General features: G+C 37.6%; 1 protein-coding gene across 1 annotated transcript in view; it reads right to left on the bottom strand.

Annotated features, from left to right (window-relative positions):
• The window catches only part of Magi2 (membrane associated guanylate kinase, WW and PDZ domain containing 2), a 1,234,376-nt gene that overhangs the window by 296,044 nt on the left and 916,304 nt on the right, over positions 1–22,028 (bottom strand). Inside the window, exon 7 of the mRNA XM_090332908.1 lies at positions 18,371–18,428. Within this exon, the coding sequence (XP_090189034.1) occupies positions 18,371–18,428 (58 nt within the window). The remainder of the gene's footprint in view (positions 1–18,370; positions 18,429–22,028) is intronic.

Raw genomic sequence — 22,028 nt, 5'->3', positions numbered from 1 at the left:
CACTAAGTTACTACATGTTGAAATTTCAAGTGCTTTTAGATGTACCAGAGGAATAAAATAGATTAAAAAATAATCCCACAAAGATGGTCCAGTCCCACCTTAAAAATCAACTGATTCACAATCTAGAATGGGATGTAAATATTGGTACTTTAAAAAAAAGAAGAAGCTTCCTGAAGAAATTGAGAAAGCATGGTAAGGTATTGTGAGGAGTTGCCTGTCTAGGAGGCTTGTGTGGACGTCTTCCTGTATGTGGCCTCTAGGAGTTATAGGTAGTGCTCTTTGGCTACACAAAAGATCTGCCACCAAAAGTTTCAGAAATGCAGAAAGGAAAATATTTGTGGCTGATTGGATCATAAGATGCTAACAGTATTCCCAGGCCAGAGATTCAGAGGCAGTCCTGTCAGCTTTTTCCTTCACTGGGCTTGGAAATGCAGGAATGAGCAAGAAATCCCTCTATGCTGAGGCAGCCCATCAGTACACATAGACCAGAGTACTTACAGGCCACAATCTACATTTTTTTACAGCCAGTTTATGCCCTGACTTGCTGCTCCTGGGGTTTGGAAAGGGGCACTTTTAGTGGGTCATCCTAGGTGACACTTTTGTAGTTACTGGCCACTGTCCCTCCATCTTGTCTTTAGTGGAATATTTCACATTGGATCTCTATGTCAGTGTGGACGAGGGATTAGGGTGGCATTCAGGTTGGAGGTGGTATCACAGGTTCAATGGTCCCAACAGGGCCTAGGTGGTTGCATTCATTCCTCTAAGGCATGAGACAGTGGGTACTCCAAAAATAGTTGCTGAGCACATGCACAGATGGAATCAGGCATGCATGAAAGGTGATGGATCTCTCTGTGTTCCTGATGCACTCTCCCATGAAATATTCATTGTGACAGCTGAACTTGGTCTAAGACTTAGGGTCACATATACGCTATGAGCATTCTGCATTTGAGTAGAGACACACAGAATCCTTCAAAGCATATCTTCAGATATTCCAATGACATGGGGCAATGTTATCCCACTGTTTGTTTAAAGTCCCCTAAGTTTTCTTACCCCAATTCCAAGCCCCCACTTATTTCTGCCTCACTTCTGAAGACCTGACTGGAACTGCTCTGGTGGACATGCATAGACATTGCATTCTCCTTGTCTGTCCTGTGTTCACTTTCATTTAGGCCTCAAGAAGACTCTGTGATGTTTTTTACTCCTATTGAATTTGAAATAAAAATTTTCAAATACTCAAATTTACTCCATGCTTTGGAAACTAAGAGAGGCTAATAAACCCATCAGGAGCTTCTGGGGTCAGCCTTTGCCAGACAAGTCAGTGAAGGGACATGAAGAATGTGGTCTATATACCCATAGCTCTCATGTCTCCATCAAGCTCCTTCCCTTACACAGTGCATGGCCTTGGGGATGTCATTTGCATTCTGGGGTTCAGAATTATTCATCTCTAAGTCTAGGATAAAAATATTACCACCCTCACAGAGTTGCTGTGCACATGAAATGCATCAAAATGAGTAAATCTCATTGGATTTCTGTTGGATCCTGTTGGATCCTCAGTGCATGCTATCATGAGTCATTTAATACTGATTTCTCAAATTCTCTTTGCTAGGCACTAAGGGTAGGTGGCAGTTGTGTGCAGGGATAAGCATCAATCGGATATGTGGTGTGGCAAGAGAAAAAAACAAGAACAAAGAGAATCATAAAATATGGCTTTCATAATATAACATATTCCTTACAGTACTCTATAAAGCTAAAATTTTAAAGTTCTAAATGAAAGCTTAATGCCTTAATGTAAGTTATTTTAAAATATAAATTTAGATGAATGGTAAATTTGAGTCTATTTTACTTGGAGCATTTAAAAATACAATAATTGAATACTACATCTCAAAAGATTTCTAACACTTAAGTGATCATTTTCTTTCTATAAATGTCCATTTATTATTTCTGACTGTACGTGAGGGGATGTGAATTTGCTCTGTGCATGTAAGTAAAAATTTTTGAATTATTCACATAACTCACATATTATTTGCTACTGATTTTTCTGATGATGAAAGGGATCCCTTTGGAGTTATGGTATCCACGGAGGATTGGAATTATGGCTGATTAAGAAGAGCACCCATATAGTTTTACTAAAACTGACAAGTAAGTCTATTCTGTACTCCACACAAGGCAGGATTCTCCCAAACATGTTTTTCATGTAAATGAGCTCTTCTCCCTCTCATCCTAGTAATGCAAAGATCTTCAGATATTGACTGGCAATGTGTGTTTCTCATATTACTTGATATTTGTCTCACAGCAGACATAACCATGTATGTTGTTAATCATACCACAAAGTCCCTAAGTCCCTATATGGACTCTAATACAGAAAAAAATTACAGCCGTTACACATTCATTACATACATACATATATATGTATATATCTACATATATTTTTGTTGGTCTGGGGTTTGAACTCTCAGCCTGGGTGCTGTCCTCCAGCTCTTCAGCTCAAGGGCACTGCCCTACCCCTTGAGCCACAACCCCACTTCCTGTTGTCTAATGATTAATTGGAGATAAGAGTCTCAAGGTTTTGTAGTTCCCAGGCTAGCTTTGAACCGCAACCCTCAGATCTCAGCCTCTTGAGTAGCTAAGACACATTACGTTTTTTTCCCCAACCCTTTTCACTCCAATAAAATGTCTCAAATGTTATTTCTCTGAACTCCTGCTACATAGTGCAGGAGCAGGTCACTATTTTCAAAGATATTTTGAACCATCTGCTTAAAGATCAAAAGTATTGCGTTGTAAACTTAAAGGTAGGATGGGTTCTATCTAAAGGGAAAGTGAAACTACTATACTAATTACTGCTCTCTCCATATTAGAAATGACACTTGTGAGTCTTCCAACACTGGGGTCTGCCAGTTCTGACAAAATGGTTAAGTCCTAAATTTCAGATACAAATTCATTAATTAGTATGCTAGATACCAGAAACCCAAGCACAATTTTCCCAAGACATGTGATTTTAAATTTAGGAATACGGTCAATCCTGTGTAAACTGAGTAGAGTTGATTATGCTGCAACTGGCCAGAAAAGCAATGCATAGTAAAAAATTTTACAAAATTTGTATATATAAAGTGAATATTAGCAAAGATGTCTAAACAGATGATGGCTCAGGGAAAGTCTCATGAAAGAAAGAATACCTGAATACCTTCCACAAAGATACTCTGCTAGATGGAGAAAGGGAGAATTCAATAGGAAAGTAGACACAAAGGCATTCAGCCATGTTTGACTCTGTGTAGCTAGAACGTAGGGCTAATGTACACATACACACTATGATTGTGTGTGAGTTTGGGGTGAGGTAAAGAGGAGTTAGGGAACAGATGGAAGCTTCTAGACTGGAAGGGTAGTAGTAAGCAGTTGAATGAAGTCTTGTATCTTATTTCCATTGTGATTCTAGTCTAAAGGACCAGGTTTGAAATTCTCTCTCCTGAAGAATATGTCTTGTTTTTGAACTTGCAAGACTGTGAAGATGCGTTTTACTTGGTGATCTGTAAAATTGTCAAATGGATTGCTATTTTATTGGCAAGTTTCGTGAATTGTTCAAATGTGGAATCATAGTTAAGTACATAGAAGTTAAAAATTATAATATGCAATCATTTATTATTATAGACATATACAATTGTGGAAAGGAGAACACTTTGAAGCTTGAATCCAAGGAGAATCAGTGAATTACTAAGGACATTGGAATAATGGGATATTATAAAGGACTTTGAGATAATGGGATATTACTAAGGACATTGGGATAATCAAAAAGGCAGCATTACTGCTGTCTAGAATTTTCTAGGAAGGAGGGATCAAAAAAATAATGCTATTGCTATATGCTAATAGATGTGCAAGGCTATTGTTCTTTCTGAAGGTCAACAGGACATTGGTGCTGCAAGGTATTGCAATTGTATATAATATCCAAAGTCCCCAGGTTTCTAAGTCAAATATTCAGAGTTGAGAAAAAGATCTTTTAAACCATCGTTCTTGACATCTGTGGTTTTTATTTATTTTTTGGTAACTTCACAGACCAAGGGGAAATCACATGCGTTCCTCTTCCTTTTATAATCTACAATGTGATACTTTTGATGAGTGTTAGAGAGAAAAACATCTCTATTGTCTAGTTGTAGGCAACTAGGGTCTGTGCAAAATCTTTCATTATCCTTGCCACTAGTAAGTGCTTGTGAGGCCTAGAGATGGACAAGATCTGTAATTCTGGAAAACAACTGTGGGGAGACTAAAAAATGGTGTGGTGGGCAGGGGTAGAGATAGGTGGTGGGACTGAAGAATCGGGGCCTCTTAGCATCAAGAACATTTTAAAGGGTGAATGAAGTTGCTTCAGTGTTGCTCTTAATAGATTGCTTATTGTCGAGAAGTAGTGAAGCCAAAGTTTACATACTTAACATTTTCACCATTAACTTAAATTCTCATCATTATTGCAAAGATCAAAGCTTCATGTTTAGTAGATGATGGCTTCATGTAACTGTAATGGAAAATATATTTTCAAGTAACTTGTTTGTTCTCTTCCAAAATACAAATTTATGTTCCTACATTGAACTTAACTTGGGTATTTTATTCTGAAGCTTTACCTAAAGATGAAAGGAATGCTGTTGAATATTTCAGAACATCCAGTTTTGTTGTACTTTTTCATACTTCCTGTTCAGTCCATTTAGATCTTGCTTAATAAATGTCATAATAGGTTAAAAGAAACAGTTCTTTGAAGAATGAATACCATCCGTATAAGGGAGAATGAGGTTGATAGAGAATAATGAATGATAAAATCTTTCTATCAAATACATTGTGCCAAACCCTGAACTAAACAAGTTGCCTGCTTTTAATTTCTCTGTTCCTCAGAGAGGGTATATGATTTTCTGGACCTCTCACAGCCAGGGGTAAACTCATGAATCAAGTCCAGTGCCTAGAGTAAGGAATACTGATTTATGTGATTCTGTTACAGGTATACATTAACTTGTTCAATGAAATGACCTATGTGTGTGCAGGCATAGGCAATATCAGGTGATCTATAATATATTTCAGCAAGGTTATTTTCAATTTCTTTTTTTCTTTTTTAATCAGTTCTCATTATAAAAACTGGAAACTTTAACAATATTGTGAATTACCTGCTAGTATTCTGAAGATATTATTTTGATATGTCTAATAGTTTTATCTTTTAAATAATGGGAATTACATAGATAGAGGCAGTGAGTGAATATATATTTCCAATTTATAGATTGAATAGCACGGACACTAATTGGTAAGGAGCACAAATAGTGATGGTTTGCAATTCTGAAGACTCCCCGTGGAGCCCTTAAAGCTTGCCATGCCCTTAATTTCCTGAACTTTATTCTTATTAACTCTAGAAGTTGAGGATGGACCATGTTTTTGGCAATGCTAATATAAGGTGATTCTGTCCTGTACTTTTCTAAATAAGATGCACATTGCATGTGAGGGATACTGTGGGTAGACTGAGCTATGTCTTTGTAAAAGCTCAGGGGTAGTAAAATGTTCAGTTTTGCTGAAGTCTGTTGACCCAGTGAGAAAAGGAAACATCATATACTCAGCACAGGATTCTTTGTACAGTGATGGGGTGAAGCCTTGGAGGCGGGTGAGAACTCTTGTTGACACTCACATGCAGAGAGAGGTGGACTTCCCATCCACACATGCTAAACTCACAAGTAGGCCCCTGGGTTGTGAGGAACACTGAAGACAAGGGACAACCAAGGCAGCACCCTCAGTCCTGTGTGCTTCCTGTGCCTCTCCCAAGTAGAAGTGGATTAAGAGTCTGATAATATTTGCAAGGTCCCTAAGCTATTTTTGCTCAAGGCTAATGTTCTACCACTTGAACCACAGTTCTACTTCTGGCCTTTTGGTGAGTAATGGAAGTCTTAGGGATTTTCCTGCCTGGGCTGGCTTTGAATCACCCTCAGATCTCAGCCTCCTGACTGGCAAGGAATATAGGGATGAGTCACTGGCTCGTGGTTCTCTCTCTCTCTCTCCTTTTTGAGAATAAACCATCAAATGAGGGTGTCATTAAGTTTTATTTGTCACCTGTTAGGGATTTCCCTAATGCTTTTGGGTTACAAGTGCCTCTTCTAAACATATTACTTCGTAGGACTGTTTAGGGAAGCAAACAAGTAAAACATGAAAATAAGTTTAACGTTATAATCTTCAGTTGATTTTGGTATATTTTGGAACACTTAGGGGCTGTGGAATAGTGCAACCAATCTAGAGTGCTACAGTTCTAGTTCCTCTGCTTGTAAAATACAAATTACAGTATTTCCCATAAAGCATGCTAATGATGATTAAAGAAGTCTTACAAGGTTCCTTTCATATAGCAAACCCTTCAAAATGGTAACTATTTGCTCAGGGCAGTGATACAAGGCTGTAAACTCAGCACTCAGGAGGTGAGGCCAAAGGATCAAAGGTTTGAGTATAGCCTGGGTACATAGCAAGATTCTGTCTTTAACAACAGAAACAAGGAGGATGAAGATGACAACGAGTACTCCTTCTACTACCACTACCACTTCTTACAACTACCACTACCAGCTTACTAATTTTCTCTGGGTTGCCTAACTGTTACAAAGATAGGACTCCCTTAGAGACAAGACTACCACTGCAATCACTGCACAAGCTAAATTACTAAGCAATACCACAGAAAAAAGATCTGAAATTTACTTTCTGGATGCCTCACAAAACTGGAGAAAGCAAAGTAAGAATAGATTGGAGAGACCTTGTCAACCACTCTATATGAGTGATTCATTAAGGAAATTAGAATAGATTTCTCTGGTTATGAGGCAGCACCAACAAGCAGTGCTTTAAAAAGCTTTTTCTGAATTAAAATATTAAGTTAACTTTTTTCCCTAAACTATACCTATGCCAAATTTAGTGAACTACTGTTTTATCACAGTATGAGCCATCCTTTAGCCTTTAGCAGTTACAATACTGTAACATAATTATTTCTTAACAATTCTGAGGTCCATTTGAACATAAAACTTGAGGATAAATTTTTGAATTATACCACAAGGGAATTTCTGACAGTATGAGTTTTATCCAGTTAAATATGAAGTCATTTGTTAATCACAATGAATAGATAATATTTAACAAGCCTACATTTGATTAAAAATGGAAAATAATGTTCCCTTCAAAACTTTTTTGCTCTAATAGTTGAGTCTGGTTTTGACTCTGGACTTTTTGTTTATGACTACATTCCTTATCTTTATGTCCTTAGTGTCCTTCAACTCATGACTTGCCAAAAGGATTCTATTATAGCAGCCTAGCACTGGGAGAGGTGTTCATTCTATGATGCTTTTATGGTGGGATTGTTAAAAATATCATTAAAGGAATGAAACGGTAGCATGAGACTATCCAGAAAAACAAGAAGTAGAAAGTAGAAGCAAATGGCTTTTGATTTTTAAATATTCTTTGATCAGTAGCCATAATGAGAAAATAATAAGGCTTAATACAAGCAAATGGACAAGTTTATCCATGTTAATACAAGGTGCAGTGAATATTCCTTGAACTCTAAGAGACCTTAGCAATCAAGTAATTCACACCTGTCATTTACTAGGCAAAAGCCAGGGAGGTTAAATGTAACATTGTACTAACCTGTAAATTCAAAACCATAGATGCAAAAAAAAGACAATTTTCAACATCATGATCTATGACACATACAAGGAGTTTTGGAAAACAATATTGGCATATGAAGGGATAGCTGAATTACAGTTTTCCTGTGGGGTGGATGGCACTATGTTTTACTTAGCAGGGGTGAAACCAGTGTCTGTATTTCTCAATTATAGCTTGCTCTAGACATGACATCAATCTACTGCTTTGTTGGTTTGACTAGTCCCTTAAGCCCTGACAATGTTGGCCTCTCTCTATGCAGAATATGCTTCCAGTTACATATCTATTAGAGATCTAAAAGACCCAAATACTAGCCAACTACTTTAATCCCACGAAAAGCATTTTTCTAACATTAAAGGAAAAAAAAACCAGGAGGTGTTGTTTCAGCATCCGAGTCTCTGACACTATTGAAGAAAGTCCTGTGGAATTTGAGGATACACTTGACAACATGCAATTTCCATTTCTTGGGCTAACTTTAGAACATAATCTCTAAGAAATGACTTCAAAGTAGGTCATGATACACACAGATTTTTTTAGCCCAAGACAACCTGCAGTTCATGTACAAGAAACTTAGTTCTGTGAATGTGGAGAAAGGAGAGTTAGTAAGGCAGAGGAGCTGTTTTATAGAGACAATAGAATTGTTATGTAACTTTACCTTGGTGAGAGGCCAATAGGATTGTTCAGAGAAAGATGCTGGTAGCATCTTTCTGGTGTTACTTAGTCATAAACTACCTAGGACAGGGGCAGGACAGGGCTCCCTGGGGGCTTCTAGAGTCAGTGTGTACAGGAATGCCCCTTCCTATTTCAACTCATAGGTGGCCTGTCCTCCACATCTTCACTCAGACGGCCATCTGTACAACATAGAGGTCTGAAGGAGTTTGCAATCCACACATTGGTAATGTGCTGTTTGTCTATGCTTACTCTCTCTAGAAATGTTTAAACCAGGGCTTGATTTAGCTTACTACTCCCTTTAAAATTCCTTAATCACAAATGAACAAAAAAGAAAAAAAGTAGTTATTTTCTTATCATCTTTGTTTATAAACATAGTCTCATAAAAGGAGTATTCCTTTGCTTTTGCTAGTGAGTTCACAATAAAACTCAATTCATTGTAATTATGAATAGTATTTGTAGAAAATTCCATTTTCTACATATTCTGACATCAAGGAAAATAATTCATTGTTAATTGATAAAGTCTTTCCGCAGCTTAAGCAATTTAAACTTCTGGGTGCCTAAAACATTCTTTATTGTTAAGTAGTTTATGAGATCAAACATTTGCCAACAAATTTGTACTTAATTACAGAGTCAAATTTTCTTTTTTCTAATTCAAAATATGCTTGGGAGGGTGGGAAGACACGGGGAAAAGGCTGACAATGTGATAACCAGAAGATAATGGAGGTCCGTAGCAAAAAAAGGTGATCTCCAAATTCACAAAAAGGGTGGGTGAGTGGCTTGCAACTATGACAGCATGGTAGTGGTACAAGATGAGATTGGATATGAGATTTTTTGTTTGTTTGTTTTAAAAGCTCATGGTGTAAATATGTTTGAGGGACTCTGGCTTGGAAGGAAAACATAAGCCTTTGAATTGATCCTCAGCTGAAAAGTAGTATTAGGAAAGTAAATCAATAGCCAACTGAGATTTACACAATGAGAGCTGGCAGTACAGAAGATGGAAGTAGGCTCAGCTATGTATGATCAGAAATATCAATGGAGTACAGACCATGTGTGTGGGATTATGAGATCCTTGTGAATTTATTGTGGTTGTTTTAGGGGCTCCTGTCTCGGAAGTTTTCTTCAGGCTGAAATAATGGATATCACAGACTATTACATTAGTATGATTAAGTTAGATGGAAGTAAAAAGATAAATAAGTAACTAATATAAAAGAATGGAAGGAGGTAGAAAGGAAATGAAGGAAAGGGGAATGGAAAAAAAGGAAGGAAGGCAAGCAGGCAGGCAGGCAGGCAGGCAGGCAGGCAGGCAGGCAGGAAGGAAGGAAGGAAGGAAGGAAGGAAGAAAGGAGGGAAGAAAGGAAGGAAGAAAGGAAGGAAGAAAGGAAGGAAAAGAGGGAAGGAGGAAGGAAACGGTTATAGTTTGGTTAAGGCTCTTTCTCCCCTTTTTGCTGTTTTCCACTTAGTCCTCCTGGTGTCCAATCTTGCCCCTTCGTTCAACTCTGAACTGAAGCGTATTGATTTGTATGTTCAGAAAAATACCTTGTACAGTATAACAACCCAACAAGCTTAAATAATGCAATCACTGTTGACTTTTGAGAAGAAGCCCGTGTTGTTCCTCATGGCATGGGCACAGCATTGGCATTCCTAGCCAGTGTGAGGTCCTCCTCAGAGTTTTGTTTTCCTTATTTGTAATTCTGCCCATTATCATCTGGGATAATGAAGGCAGCAGCACATTAAAAGCTTGAAACGGCACCTTACCTCATGCTACACTGCTGTCATTATCACAAAGGACACATCCCAGCTATAAAGATGACATGTGCCATGATAGACAATTATGGCAATTTATATCCTTACCAACTACCCTGGAACCTTGAACCCTTTGTCTGATACACAAACCATCTTACACTCTTTTCTGCCTTCCTCTCAATGAACTGGGTGTATGAAATTCTTATTGATTCTAAATGAACACCATCCTCATTTAGGATGCAATATTCTAGCCAGGAGATTACACTACATGTTTCTCTCCAAATCAAAGTTGCCCTTAGAAATACTTATTCTTTGGGATATACTGTAATCATGAAAAAGCTGCCTATTCAAATCAGATTGCAACTCTGTCTCTATAATTTAGTACTGGTAAAAAATATATACATATCTATACTTCAGCTCTTTTTGTTTGGGGAGTGGGGAACTCCTGAGCCTTGAACCCTGGGCCCGGGTGCTATACCTAAGCTCCTTTTGCTAAAGTTAGCACTCTACCATTTGAGCTACAGTACCACTTCTAGCCTTTTCTGTGATTAATTGGAGATAAGAGTATCACAAACTGGCCGGGAGTTTGGCCTAGTGGTAGAGTGCTTGCCTACCATGCACGAAGACCCGGGTTCAATTCCTCGGTACCACATACATAGAAAAAAGCCGGAAGTGGTGCTGAGGCTCAAGTGGTAGAGCTCTAGCCTTGAGAAAGTCCAAGGTCAGTGCTCAGGCCCTGAGCTCAAGCCCAAGATTGGCAAAAAAAAAGAGTATCACAAACTTTGCTGCCCAGGAAAGAGTCTCACAAGCTTCCTGCCACCAGCGAGTATCCTTAGTATCTTAGTCTATAAAATGGGACTCCCTATTTATAGATTATCTGTAATTCAGACTCCACAGGGATTTTGGGAGAATTAAATCATCTGGAATGTATAAAGCACCTAGAAACATTATTGGCATGTAGTAAGTACAAAATAAACACTACTCTTCTCCCCATCATTCCATTTTTCTCCTCTTTTGTTTCCTTCCCCTCTTCTTGCTCCATAATCTGCTTCCCCAAGACCTCACAGCTGAGTTCACTAAGTAATAAAAATTAATATTTTTCAATGCTGTCTGTAAGATAAAGAACTCTTGTTAGACAGAAAGTCACTGAATAACTTACTATCATCTCCTATTATATAGGGGTTTAAGTTGGAGAAAATTGTGTTTAAAAGCACAGAATAGTATCCTGGTTTTTAAAGAGTAAAGAAAAACTGTCATCATTTGAAAAATTAAACTGCAGCATTGAACTGAGTGAAGAGCTAAAAAAGCACCCCCATTCTGAGGCAGCAACCGTCTTGTTGTTTATGTAAGCTGTTCAAGGTGTAGAGATGAAAAATAACTACCCCCAGACCCAAAATTATTCCCCATCAGTAAGCAGAATAAAAAGAAAACTCTGATTCAAAAAATCACCAAGGACCCAGAGGCTGCACAAACAGGAACTTCTGAACCGTAGTCAGCCATTGTTCACACAGGTGTCCATAAGCTCCAGGAACTAACCTATTTTGTGTCAAAATTAGACTGCATGTATAGCATTTGTTTCCCAAACCATAAAACTACTCTTTGACAGTTGAATGAGACCCAGCCGGCATGAGAACTTCAGTTTCCACCAGCCTGGGAAGCTCCCTAATTCCTATCTTATCTCACTCAACCACCTGATGGGTGTAAACCTGTGATTTTTGCCTTTAAAAAGACTGTGTAAACCCTGACTGTCGACTTCTCTCCCCCCCCCCGCACCTCACTGCATCACTGCTTTGGGGTGCTGAGTGGACAAGTTCCTTGCCTGGCTCGTAACCTGCAATAAACCTTGCTTTTGCATTTCGGAATGTCTGACTCTCGGTGGTCTCTTGGTGGTCGTCCTGAGACTTGGGCATAACACTGAGGAGCTAGTTTTAAAAGGGTATTCTTATGTTTGTTCTTATGTTTGTTATAGATTGGAGTCTGAACTCTGGGCCTTTTCACTTTCTAGTCAAACACTGTACTATTTGAGCCAAACCACAGCTCTTTGTGCTGTAGTTTGTTTTTATATAGAGTATCACACCTTTGCCTAGGTCAGTCTCTGATGTGATCCTCCTATCTCTGTCTTATAAGTTGCTGGAATGCCAGGCATGTCACACCACATCTGGCATCTTACAAATAGATCTAATTCGATATGTCTTGCATGTGTGTTGTCACATAAACATTTCTAAAGTTAGGAAAGTTTTTATTTCTTGGAAAATTAAGAAAAACTACTCAATGGCATGGAAGAAGGAATAGTGTAGTCTTATGACAGGATGTGAGATAAAATTCTCTTTAACTACTTTCCAGCTTGCTACATTATGAACAGATACTCCCCATTAGCCAGGAAATGAATGTGATTTTGCTTTTGCCACTAAATATTACACTGAAGATATTAAACAGTATTTCCATACTTCCGACAATCACACTCAATAATGTTTTATAGTAGCAGATGGGTGATATCACGTGAAGAACCTTGTAAAACCCTTACATGAAAATCACATCTGCCAGTCTCTACTGTGGTTGTGACTATAGTTCTACGCTATGCTTCTTTAGGTTCCAGAGAAGGAAGCTTAGCATGAAAGCTGTCCCAGGAAATTGTCTTCTGGGCTAGCTAGTTAAGCAAATTGTGTAGCTGTCATTAAAAGCAAAATGTACCCTAGTAGTCATAATTTCACAAAAGAAGAGAGAAAAACCACAGTTGTACAAAAGTCACAGCTGTTCAATTCTACATTTTACATTTTTTGCATTATTTTTTTCCCTTTCTTTAGGAATGGTGACAGTTACATTTCTAGTTAGTACCTTTCGAACTTCTTAATACATTGGTAAGTGCTGCATGAGCATGGATTTTGTGCTTGTCAAGAAAAACTGGACTGAATTGGTTCTGCTGCTTCATAGAATAAACCTCACTCTAGATGCCTGGCTTCCACAGGACATGAAAAAAGATGACGAATGGGGTTTGAGGTACTATAAACTACAGAGAGGTGTGGTTCTGTATGTAGAAATGCATCAGCTGCTCCAAAGGGGTGCTCACATCTTGTTGCTAAGGGCCACACAATCAGAATTGTTCTGCTTTCAGGTCTGGCTCCAATCATCACAATGCCTAAGGGCTTTTCTGCAATAGAGGACCATAACCTAGTCTAGTACTTGTCAGGAGCTCATCGCCTAGGGCAATATGGACTTCTTCATCTATAAACTTAAGATAGGGCCACAAGTTTGGCCTAGTGGTAGAGTGCTTGCCTAGCATGCAGGAAGACCTGGGTTTGACTCCTTGGTACCACATACATAGAAAAAGCTGGAAATGGTGCTGTAGTTTAAGTGATAGAGCTCTAGCCTTGAGAAAGCCCAACGACAGTGCTCAGGCCACGAGTTCAAGGCCCAAGACTGGCAAAAAAAGAAAAAAATTAAACTTAAGATAATTTATTATCACTGCAGAGGGTAATAAATGTCCTAAAGACAGCCTGATCCAAGATCCATACTAGCCACTCAATAATGTCAACTATTTTGGTATATAGAGAAGGATGATGATTATGATGATGATGATGATGATGATGATAGTATTTTCTTATCTTATGTTCTTGAATATATTACCCATGCTATTTTAAAAGTGAAATTACATGGGACAGTATGGTAGGCACAGAGGGTAAAGTCCATTTTAGTGGTAAAGTATGCTCAGTTTCCAGCTATGTAAACATCCTCTTGTGTTATTGGTGACTTGAACTCTGATCTGCCTAAGTGTGGCTGACAGGAACATGTTTGCTAGAGCAGAGGTACAGCACTGGTGTCACCCACGGGCAGGACCCACTCCATATTATCTGCTCCCAGCTTGGTCTGTTGAAATTATGGCTACCTGCCTATGTGATCCAGTGGTGTCTATACATTCAAGTTGCTACTGCTAGGAAATGTAGAATGCTGTTTATAGCTTGTTACTATTATCTCTAATGGAATAAGTGGATATGTGATTCAACATAAAAGTGACAGCTGTTCAGAGAAGTCACTATTGTCACAAATAGCACTGGTTAATCAATGTTTTCTAGTCTGTCAATATGTAATAAATGTAGCCCTGCTTAAAAAAGGAAATGGTGACATTGGGATTTGAACATAGGGCCTTAACCTTGCTAGACTGGAACTCTACCATGCCAGTTATACCTTCAGCTGTGATATTATTAGTTAATTTTAAGATAGAGTCTCACAAACATTTGGCTCAGGCAGTCCTTAAATCATGATCTTTCTGCTCTCAGCTTCCATAGCAGCTGGCATAACAAGAGAGACCTACTGGCACCAAGTCCAAATTAATTAAGAATTAATATTAACATTTTAAATATGATTCTTTAAGATGTTAATCTTAAGCTTGTCATGATAATATGTACAAGGTCTTATGGTAGAAAGTTTATAGACTATGATATTTATGTGAGAAAAGATGTTATACTTAATTTGGACCAGAAATTTATCTTTCCTGTATAACAAAATAAGAAATGAGGAAAAAATTGAAACCAAACAAAATACATCAGAAGAAAAATTAAGTAGCCTTTTTCTCCAACAAACACTCTTCAGACTAAAAATGATGAATACATGACTGCACATGTACTTATATAACTTCTGTAAACAAAATTACTATTCAGAACCAAGAGATACCAGGTAGAAAGAACGATAACAGGTGCAATGAAGATGATATGCACAGTGGCAAGAAATTAGGTCAATAGGTATATTCTTACTAAAATATTTAACAAATTGTCTTTGCTGTAATGGAAGATATTCTTCATTAAAATGATGCATGCATTATAGAGAATAAATAAAATATTTTAATTCCATTGACAGATTTATCAAAAACATTTCTGAGTAAGACAGGGATAATATTCTACTTGACATTTTATCTGTATTATTGAGCTTTGAGTGTGTTAATCTCACTGTCCTGCTTGACTCCTTATGCTGAAATATCTAATTATTGATATTAGTAGATATATCTAGAAGGGAGTTAAACTGTTGAATATCAATGACTTGTATATATGGCCTCACCATCACTTGAAATCTACAATTATGAGACATATTCTTCTGGTCTAATTACATGAACATTGCTGAATTCTGAAAAATGTTCTGATAATGGCTACGCTAGCTAAATAAAGGGGAGAAGTGTAGAAAGAAGTATATTTTAAAAAATACAAGGAAAATCATTCAAGGTAGAAATGCAATAAGCACAATATTTTTTAAGACGGTGGTCAACGTGCCATTCAATAATTAGTGATCGCGGTCAACAGAAGTAGATCGTGCTGGACGATGGAAGGAGGCAGGAAGCAGACTTTCTGTTGTGTAGGTACAGAGAAAACATGTTTGAGTTAAATACTGAGTCTTTGTTGGAATTCAGTTTGAAAGAAGCTGAGGTTATGAAATAAGAGTCTGAAGAATAACAAGAGGGCAGGCAGGGATCAGTAATGTGACTCACAGACAAAATTGGTTAACTGCCTGCTTTTATAAATAAGGCTTATTAGAACCTAGCCTTATCCAGAAAAGTATTGCCTATGGCTTCTTTCAGACCATAAAGATAGATCTGAGTAGTCGTGACAGAGGCCTTGTGACTGCCTAAAATGTTTGAATCATTATGGAGTTTGCCAACATCTGGATGAAGGGAAATGTTTTAATTCAATTATTTGGAGAGGCCATGTATGAAGAAATGCAGTATGCAACAGACTTTACTTCTTTTTCCTTGTATCTTAGACTTCAGATGCACCTAGCTTAAGCCTCTGTGTCTTAGATTTAGGCACAAGACAGTCTGATTCAGTGATTCAGAAAGCAAAAAGATCTTGGGGCTGTGGCTCAGTGGTAGAGTGTTTGTCTGGCATATATCATGCCCCATGTTCCCCTCCCTGACACTACAAGGTGAAAGAATGTCAGGATTTCTTGCATGTACTCTTAAATTTAATCAGGAATTGCAGCTACATTCTGATTAAAACACAGGAGTATTTATTATACTCATAATTTATTTATATCAATTAAAATATGCAGGAGTCCTAATAGATTAGAAATTTAGTGGGACTCAGAGGACTTGTAACTCCTTATAGTTGATTTTCCTTCACTTTTGCAATTAGGGATACATTTGTGTATTTATCTTTTCTTTTTCTTTTTTTTTGCATTTTTTTTATTGTAATTAGTAAAAGGGTTACATGATATTTGCCAGATAGAAGGTGCATTAATTCACATACATTGATACCCTTTCACATGTCTTGGTACCCGTTTCCCTCCCCCCCCCACACCCCCCACCCGTCTTGGTTTTCCCCCCTTCCCTATCAAATTTCAAATATCCAAATACAAATAAGTTCAATATATCAGATAACAAAGTGAGATACTATACCAATATGAGATAACCAAGGGACAGCAAAGGAGATGAGAGACAACATAGTACATTAAGGACAACAATCATTCATTATATGGCTTTTGTTTCACTATCCTGGAGGTCCTTTCAATTTGTGTATTTATCTTATCTTTTGTACCTACTGAGTGTGCCCCTGACAGGAAGGACTAGATGGGGTACTATAAGATTGCACAGGGCAAATGAGCTGAGTTCACCCTGAGGATGAATGTGGAAATGATGGACTGTTGAAGCAACACTGATGCTTCTCCAAATGAAAGCATTGGGTCAAAGGCCTGCAGACATGTACTCATGCAGGAAAGGCTCAAGGGCGAGGAGTTGGCAGATCTAACTGAACTGTGTAACTCCAGTGTAAAGAAGATCTTGGCATCTAATAAAAGTCAATAGCTGTTTAGATATTGTTGCAAAAAGTTTAGTTAAAAATAGTCATTAATCTATAACCCTTAACCATCTATATTATTACACTCACACAGAATGTATTTACAGAAAACAGTTAAATCTTGACAAATGATGTGAAAGTAATTTGTTTAACAATCTCACTTTTTTTGGTAGCATGTTTCCCATAGGAAGATGGAGTCTTAAAGGGTGAACCAATGTAACAGTGATATTCACAAGAGAGTATGCTGGAAATGAATTTATAACTTGTGAGGGATGGAGAGAGAGAAAGTGGGAGAAAAATATGGGAAGGGATAACAATGTTCAAGAAGTAATGTACTCACTGCCTTACAAATGTAACTATAACCCTTCTAGGCATCATCCTGACAATGAAATATAATTTAAAAAAGGAATATGTAAGCATTGTTACTTCACCAAGTAACTTCAGAAACATTGTACAGGAGATAAGAGTAAAAACAGTCTCTATCCAAGGAGATAGTTCTGTAAAAGTAAATCATTTTAAACTTTTTTTTTTGCCAGTCCTGGGCTTGATCTCAGGGCCTGGGTATTGTCCTTGGACTTTCTCAAGGCTAGAGGCTTTACCACTTGAGCCTCAGCACCACTTCCAGCTTTTTTTCTATGTACGTGGCACATGTACTTCGCACATGCTAGGCAAGCACTCCACCACTAGACCAAACTCTGGGCCCCTAAACTTTTTTTTGTGCTTGTACAGAGACTTGAACTTGGCCCTCACATTTTGTTAGGCTTTTTTGTTAAAAAAAAATCTAAGATCTGAATTTCAGTTTCACAGCTAGCTCTCTGCTGGATAATGGAAAATAAGAGTCTCAATGACTTTTCTGTCTAGGCTGGTTTTGAACTGTAATTCTCAGCCTCCTAAGTATCTAGGATTATAGGTGTGAGCTCACATTTCACTTTGTAAAATCATGAATATTATTTTATTTTCCTAACAAATATATGCATATGCATTTTAATAATGTTCTGTACTCCAGGAATCAGTAGATGTGGAGAGTTCATACTATAAGATATATTAATGCACTTCTCCTTCCAATAGGTAATGGAAAAAAAGTCCAGTCTACTGACAGAATGCTATTGATTTGAAATGAAACTCTTAAAAGAGAAAAATGTCTGAATTTTATTTTATCATTCAACTGGAAAGTGTGACTGATTCATTTAATTGACTTTGAAATCTGTTTTAATAGAATTTCTCATTTGCACAAGCAGTCAGCTCCTAACATTTTGATTACAAAATGAAAGGTATTTGCTTCAACTTCTTTAATTATTACTCATTTAAAGGACAGTGTGAAACTCACTTTTCCAATTGTTGTTTGTAAAGGGAAGGAATGACAAATCAGCCAGCTGGAGAGTTGAGAAACAACTAGCTAGTCCTGCTGGAGTCTCTGTGGATACTTCAACATAGGAGGAAAAGTGAATTAAAGGGGTTGTTAGCCACACACGCTCCATGAATGAAATACTAACACAATTTCACGACATCTTAATAACAAGTGGATGTCACACTTAGAGACTTACTCAACATAATAAGTGCCATATATGGGATCGTCGATTTTTTCCCAGCCATATGGAAGCTCTGAAAAATAAAAAGAGTTATTTCTTTCAGTAAATAAAGCACAGATTTCACAATTTCCTCATAAAAAGTAATATAATTTAATTGTTCATGGATTGCAGAAATGGCCTACCAAGGCAGAATAAAATGTTCTGAGTTAGCACCAAATTTCAGATGCATCTTGTAGGAAGGAGAAGCAGTGACTTGAAAATTGGCAGTTGAAAACGCAGAGCTGTCTCCTCTGCAGATTGACTGCTGGGTCTAGCTATTTTACCCACGCCAAGCAGTGGGACGGCTTATCATCACGTTATCACCATTCTGCGCAACCCAGAAGGCAAATTGCTTTCCTGAAAGAGCATACGGCCCTCTTATTTGTATTGCTAAAGGAGCATTTCAGGATAAAAATCATATTTTCAAAATATATTTCTGAGGATTGCAAATTGTTTCAGATGACTGAAACAAAGACATTATAAATTCTCAACGGATCCCCTACTATTGAAGCTGGTTAGCTTGGTGTTTACTCCATGTGGGTCAGAATTTGAATGCTGCCAGTTTATACTCACTGGGCATATTTTTAAAGTCTAAATTCTGAGCATGCTTTCCTTAACAATATGGTTCATGTCTCTAATTTTCCATGGTTAATTTTAATACACAAACACACTGAAAACATCAACAATACTATAAATTGTACTATTGGCGCAAAGATACCATTTGAAAACTATGCTTTGCTTCTTGGTACTATTTTTGTTAGACACTCAGCCTTTATTTATTTGTATATTTGCCACCCCTGGAGTTTGAATTTTAAAACCTCATGCTCGCTGGACTTGCTTGCTCAAGTGTGCTCCATCACTCAGGTCATATATCTGGCCCAGTTTTGTGCCAGTTATTATTGAGGTTGAGATTTACAGATTTTTCTGTCCAGGCTGGCTTCAAACTGCAATCCTCTGGATCTCAGCCTCCTATGTAACTAATATTATAGCAGTGAACTCTCACCACATAGACACAGAGTCCCTTCTAAGTTACTTTAACAAAGATGATGAATGTGATATTTCTCTTATTTCATATATATGTATATATGCATATAATTTCAAAATTAAGACATGATATTGATATGCTTAAATAGTACAGCAAAATTTAGCAGTGTCATTACTATAGTAGTTAGAAATGCCAGTATAGAAAAAATTTCACAGTAATCAAAAGGAAATCAGAACTAGTGACAGTTCTGCCATCTAGACATTACCATTATGGTGAATCTATTTTCAGTATTTTCTATGTGAATGCAAGTAACTTTTAAATAAGTTGCATATGATGGTGTCTATTAATTTTAAGCTTGAAGAGTCTCTCATAAAATATCAAGGGTGTTTTTCAGTGTAAATGGATATTACCACATCTTACCAGTTTAAGTTTGTACAGTGGTAGTCTGCTGCTCCAAAGTTTCTATAATTCCACAGTCCTCCAATAAATTGACTATTAGGGACTATTAGTTCTAACAGCATGTGTCACCTGTTCCAGATACATTAAAATATTACTCTTTTAATATGTTCCTACAAATTTAGAAATGATACATTCTCAAAGAATTTTTGACTGCAGGGTCTGCATCCTTCCACTCTTTAACTATATGTTATCAGACTTCTACCTCTCCTTTACAAATGAGCACTAATTCATAGCCTCACAGGGAACATGTTAATGGCTTTGTTTTTCGGTATTGTCTTGTTAAACACAGACTCATAGTTCATCCAAAAGTATTGAGGATATAAGGGCTTTAGACTTTAGAGCTTCCCTGGTTTTGGAAAGTTGCCTTGGTAACACAATACAATTGCTTTCAGGTCTGAGACAGGGGGTGGTGGGATGGGGGAGGGAGGATGGTACACTTTGTAGCTGAACATAGCATCTCTACAGCCAAACGTGTTGCATTCAAGAACATTAGACAAGTATACAGATGATTTATTGTCACACTGATAGAAGATTTTATATATAAAAGCAATTTAGCCAGATGCTGCTCTATAATCCTAGCTACTCAGGAGGCTGGGATCTGAAGGTTGCTATCAAAGACAGCCCAAATAGGAAAGTCCATAAAGAGTCTTATCTTCAATTAGGCACCGAAAAGTCCAGTAGAGCTGTGGCTGAAGTGAAAGAACACTAGCCTTGAGCAAATAAAGCTAAAGGACAGTGCCCAGGTCCTGAGTTCAAGCCCCAAGTCTCTGACTTTCTCTCCCTTCTCCCTCTCCCTTCTCCCTTCTCCCTTCTCCCTCTCCCTCTCCCTCTCGCTCTCCTTCTCCAGCTCCTCCTCATACACACACACACACACACACACACACACACAGCCACAAAAGAGTAATATGTAGAAGCCTAATTATATTATTTCTTATTGGAAAGACACCAGCATACTAGCTATAGAAAGCCTAAAAAGTTCTCTTTTGTCTGTCTCATTATCTTTCTTTTATTTTTATTTCTTTTATTATCTTTCTTTTAAACTATGCTTTCTATGTGTGTCTCTTTCACTCAGTTAAGATTCCCACCCATTCATTGTCTGGATTTGTCTGTTTGTTCATTTTGCATCTGATCACCATCTAACTGGCTTTATAATCATTTTTAACTTATTATTTTGGTCTCTTCATTTTCAATTCTGTATCCTGAATCCATATAGAATAGCAGTGGCCCAGTTCATTTTTTTTTCTTCTTTTTTTTCTTTTTTTAATTTATTTATTTAAAAAAAATTTTTATTGTAATTAGTAAAAGGGTTACGTGATCTTTGCCAGATAGAAGGTGCATTAATTCACATACATTGATACCCTTTCACATGTCTTGGTACCCATTATCCTCCCCCCCACACCCCCCACTCATCTTGGTTTTCCCCCCTTCCCTATCAAATTTCAAATAACCAAATACAAATAAATTCAATATATCAGATAACAAAGTGAGATACTGTAACAATATGAGATAACCAAGGGACAGCAAAGGAGATGAGAGACAACATAGTACATTAAGGACAACAATCATTTGTTATATGGCTTTTGTTTCAATATCCTGGAGGTCCTTTCAATTAGCTTCATACTATATGGCCTTATGTATCAAGATTTTGCTCTATTGCAGATCACTGCTAGTAGAGCCCAAGGTTTCTACTGATTATGACGAATGAGGGAAACCATTGAGCCTAAGTTCCTTTGAGTCTGGCTTACTTCACTTAATATGATTTTTTCTAAGCCTTTCCATTTCCTAACAAATGGGGCAATGTCATTCTTTCTGACAGCAGCATAGAATTCCATTGTGTACAAATATCACAACTTGTTGATCCACTCATCAACTGAGGGACATCTAGGTTGGTTCCATATCTTTGCTATGGTGAATAGTGCTGCAATGAACATTGTTGTGCTAGTGGGTTTAGTATGCCTGTGATTCTGGATGGTTGGGTAAATGCCAAGTAGTGCAATTGCTGGGTCATAGGGGAGTTCTATGTTTTGCCTTTTGAGGTACTGCCACACTGCTTTCCATAGTGGTTGAAGGAGTTTGCACTCCCACCAACAGTGTAGTAGTGATCCCTCCTGGCCACATCCCCTCCAGCATCTGTTATTATTCATTTTCCTGATCCTGGCCATTCTAACTGGAGTGAGGTGGAATCTTAAA

The sequence above is a fragment of the Megascapheus bottae genome, chromosome 5, assembly GCF_031878675.1.
Source record: "Megascapheus bottae isolate mThoBot1 chromosome 5, mThoBot2.hap1, whole genome shotgun sequence".
Classification (NCBI taxonomy): Eukaryota; Metazoa; Chordata; class Mammalia; order Rodentia; family Geomyidae; genus Megascapheus; species Megascapheus bottae.
The sequence above is the reverse complement of the archived record's forward strand: the minus strand, read 5'-3'. Positions and strand labels throughout refer to the sequence as shown.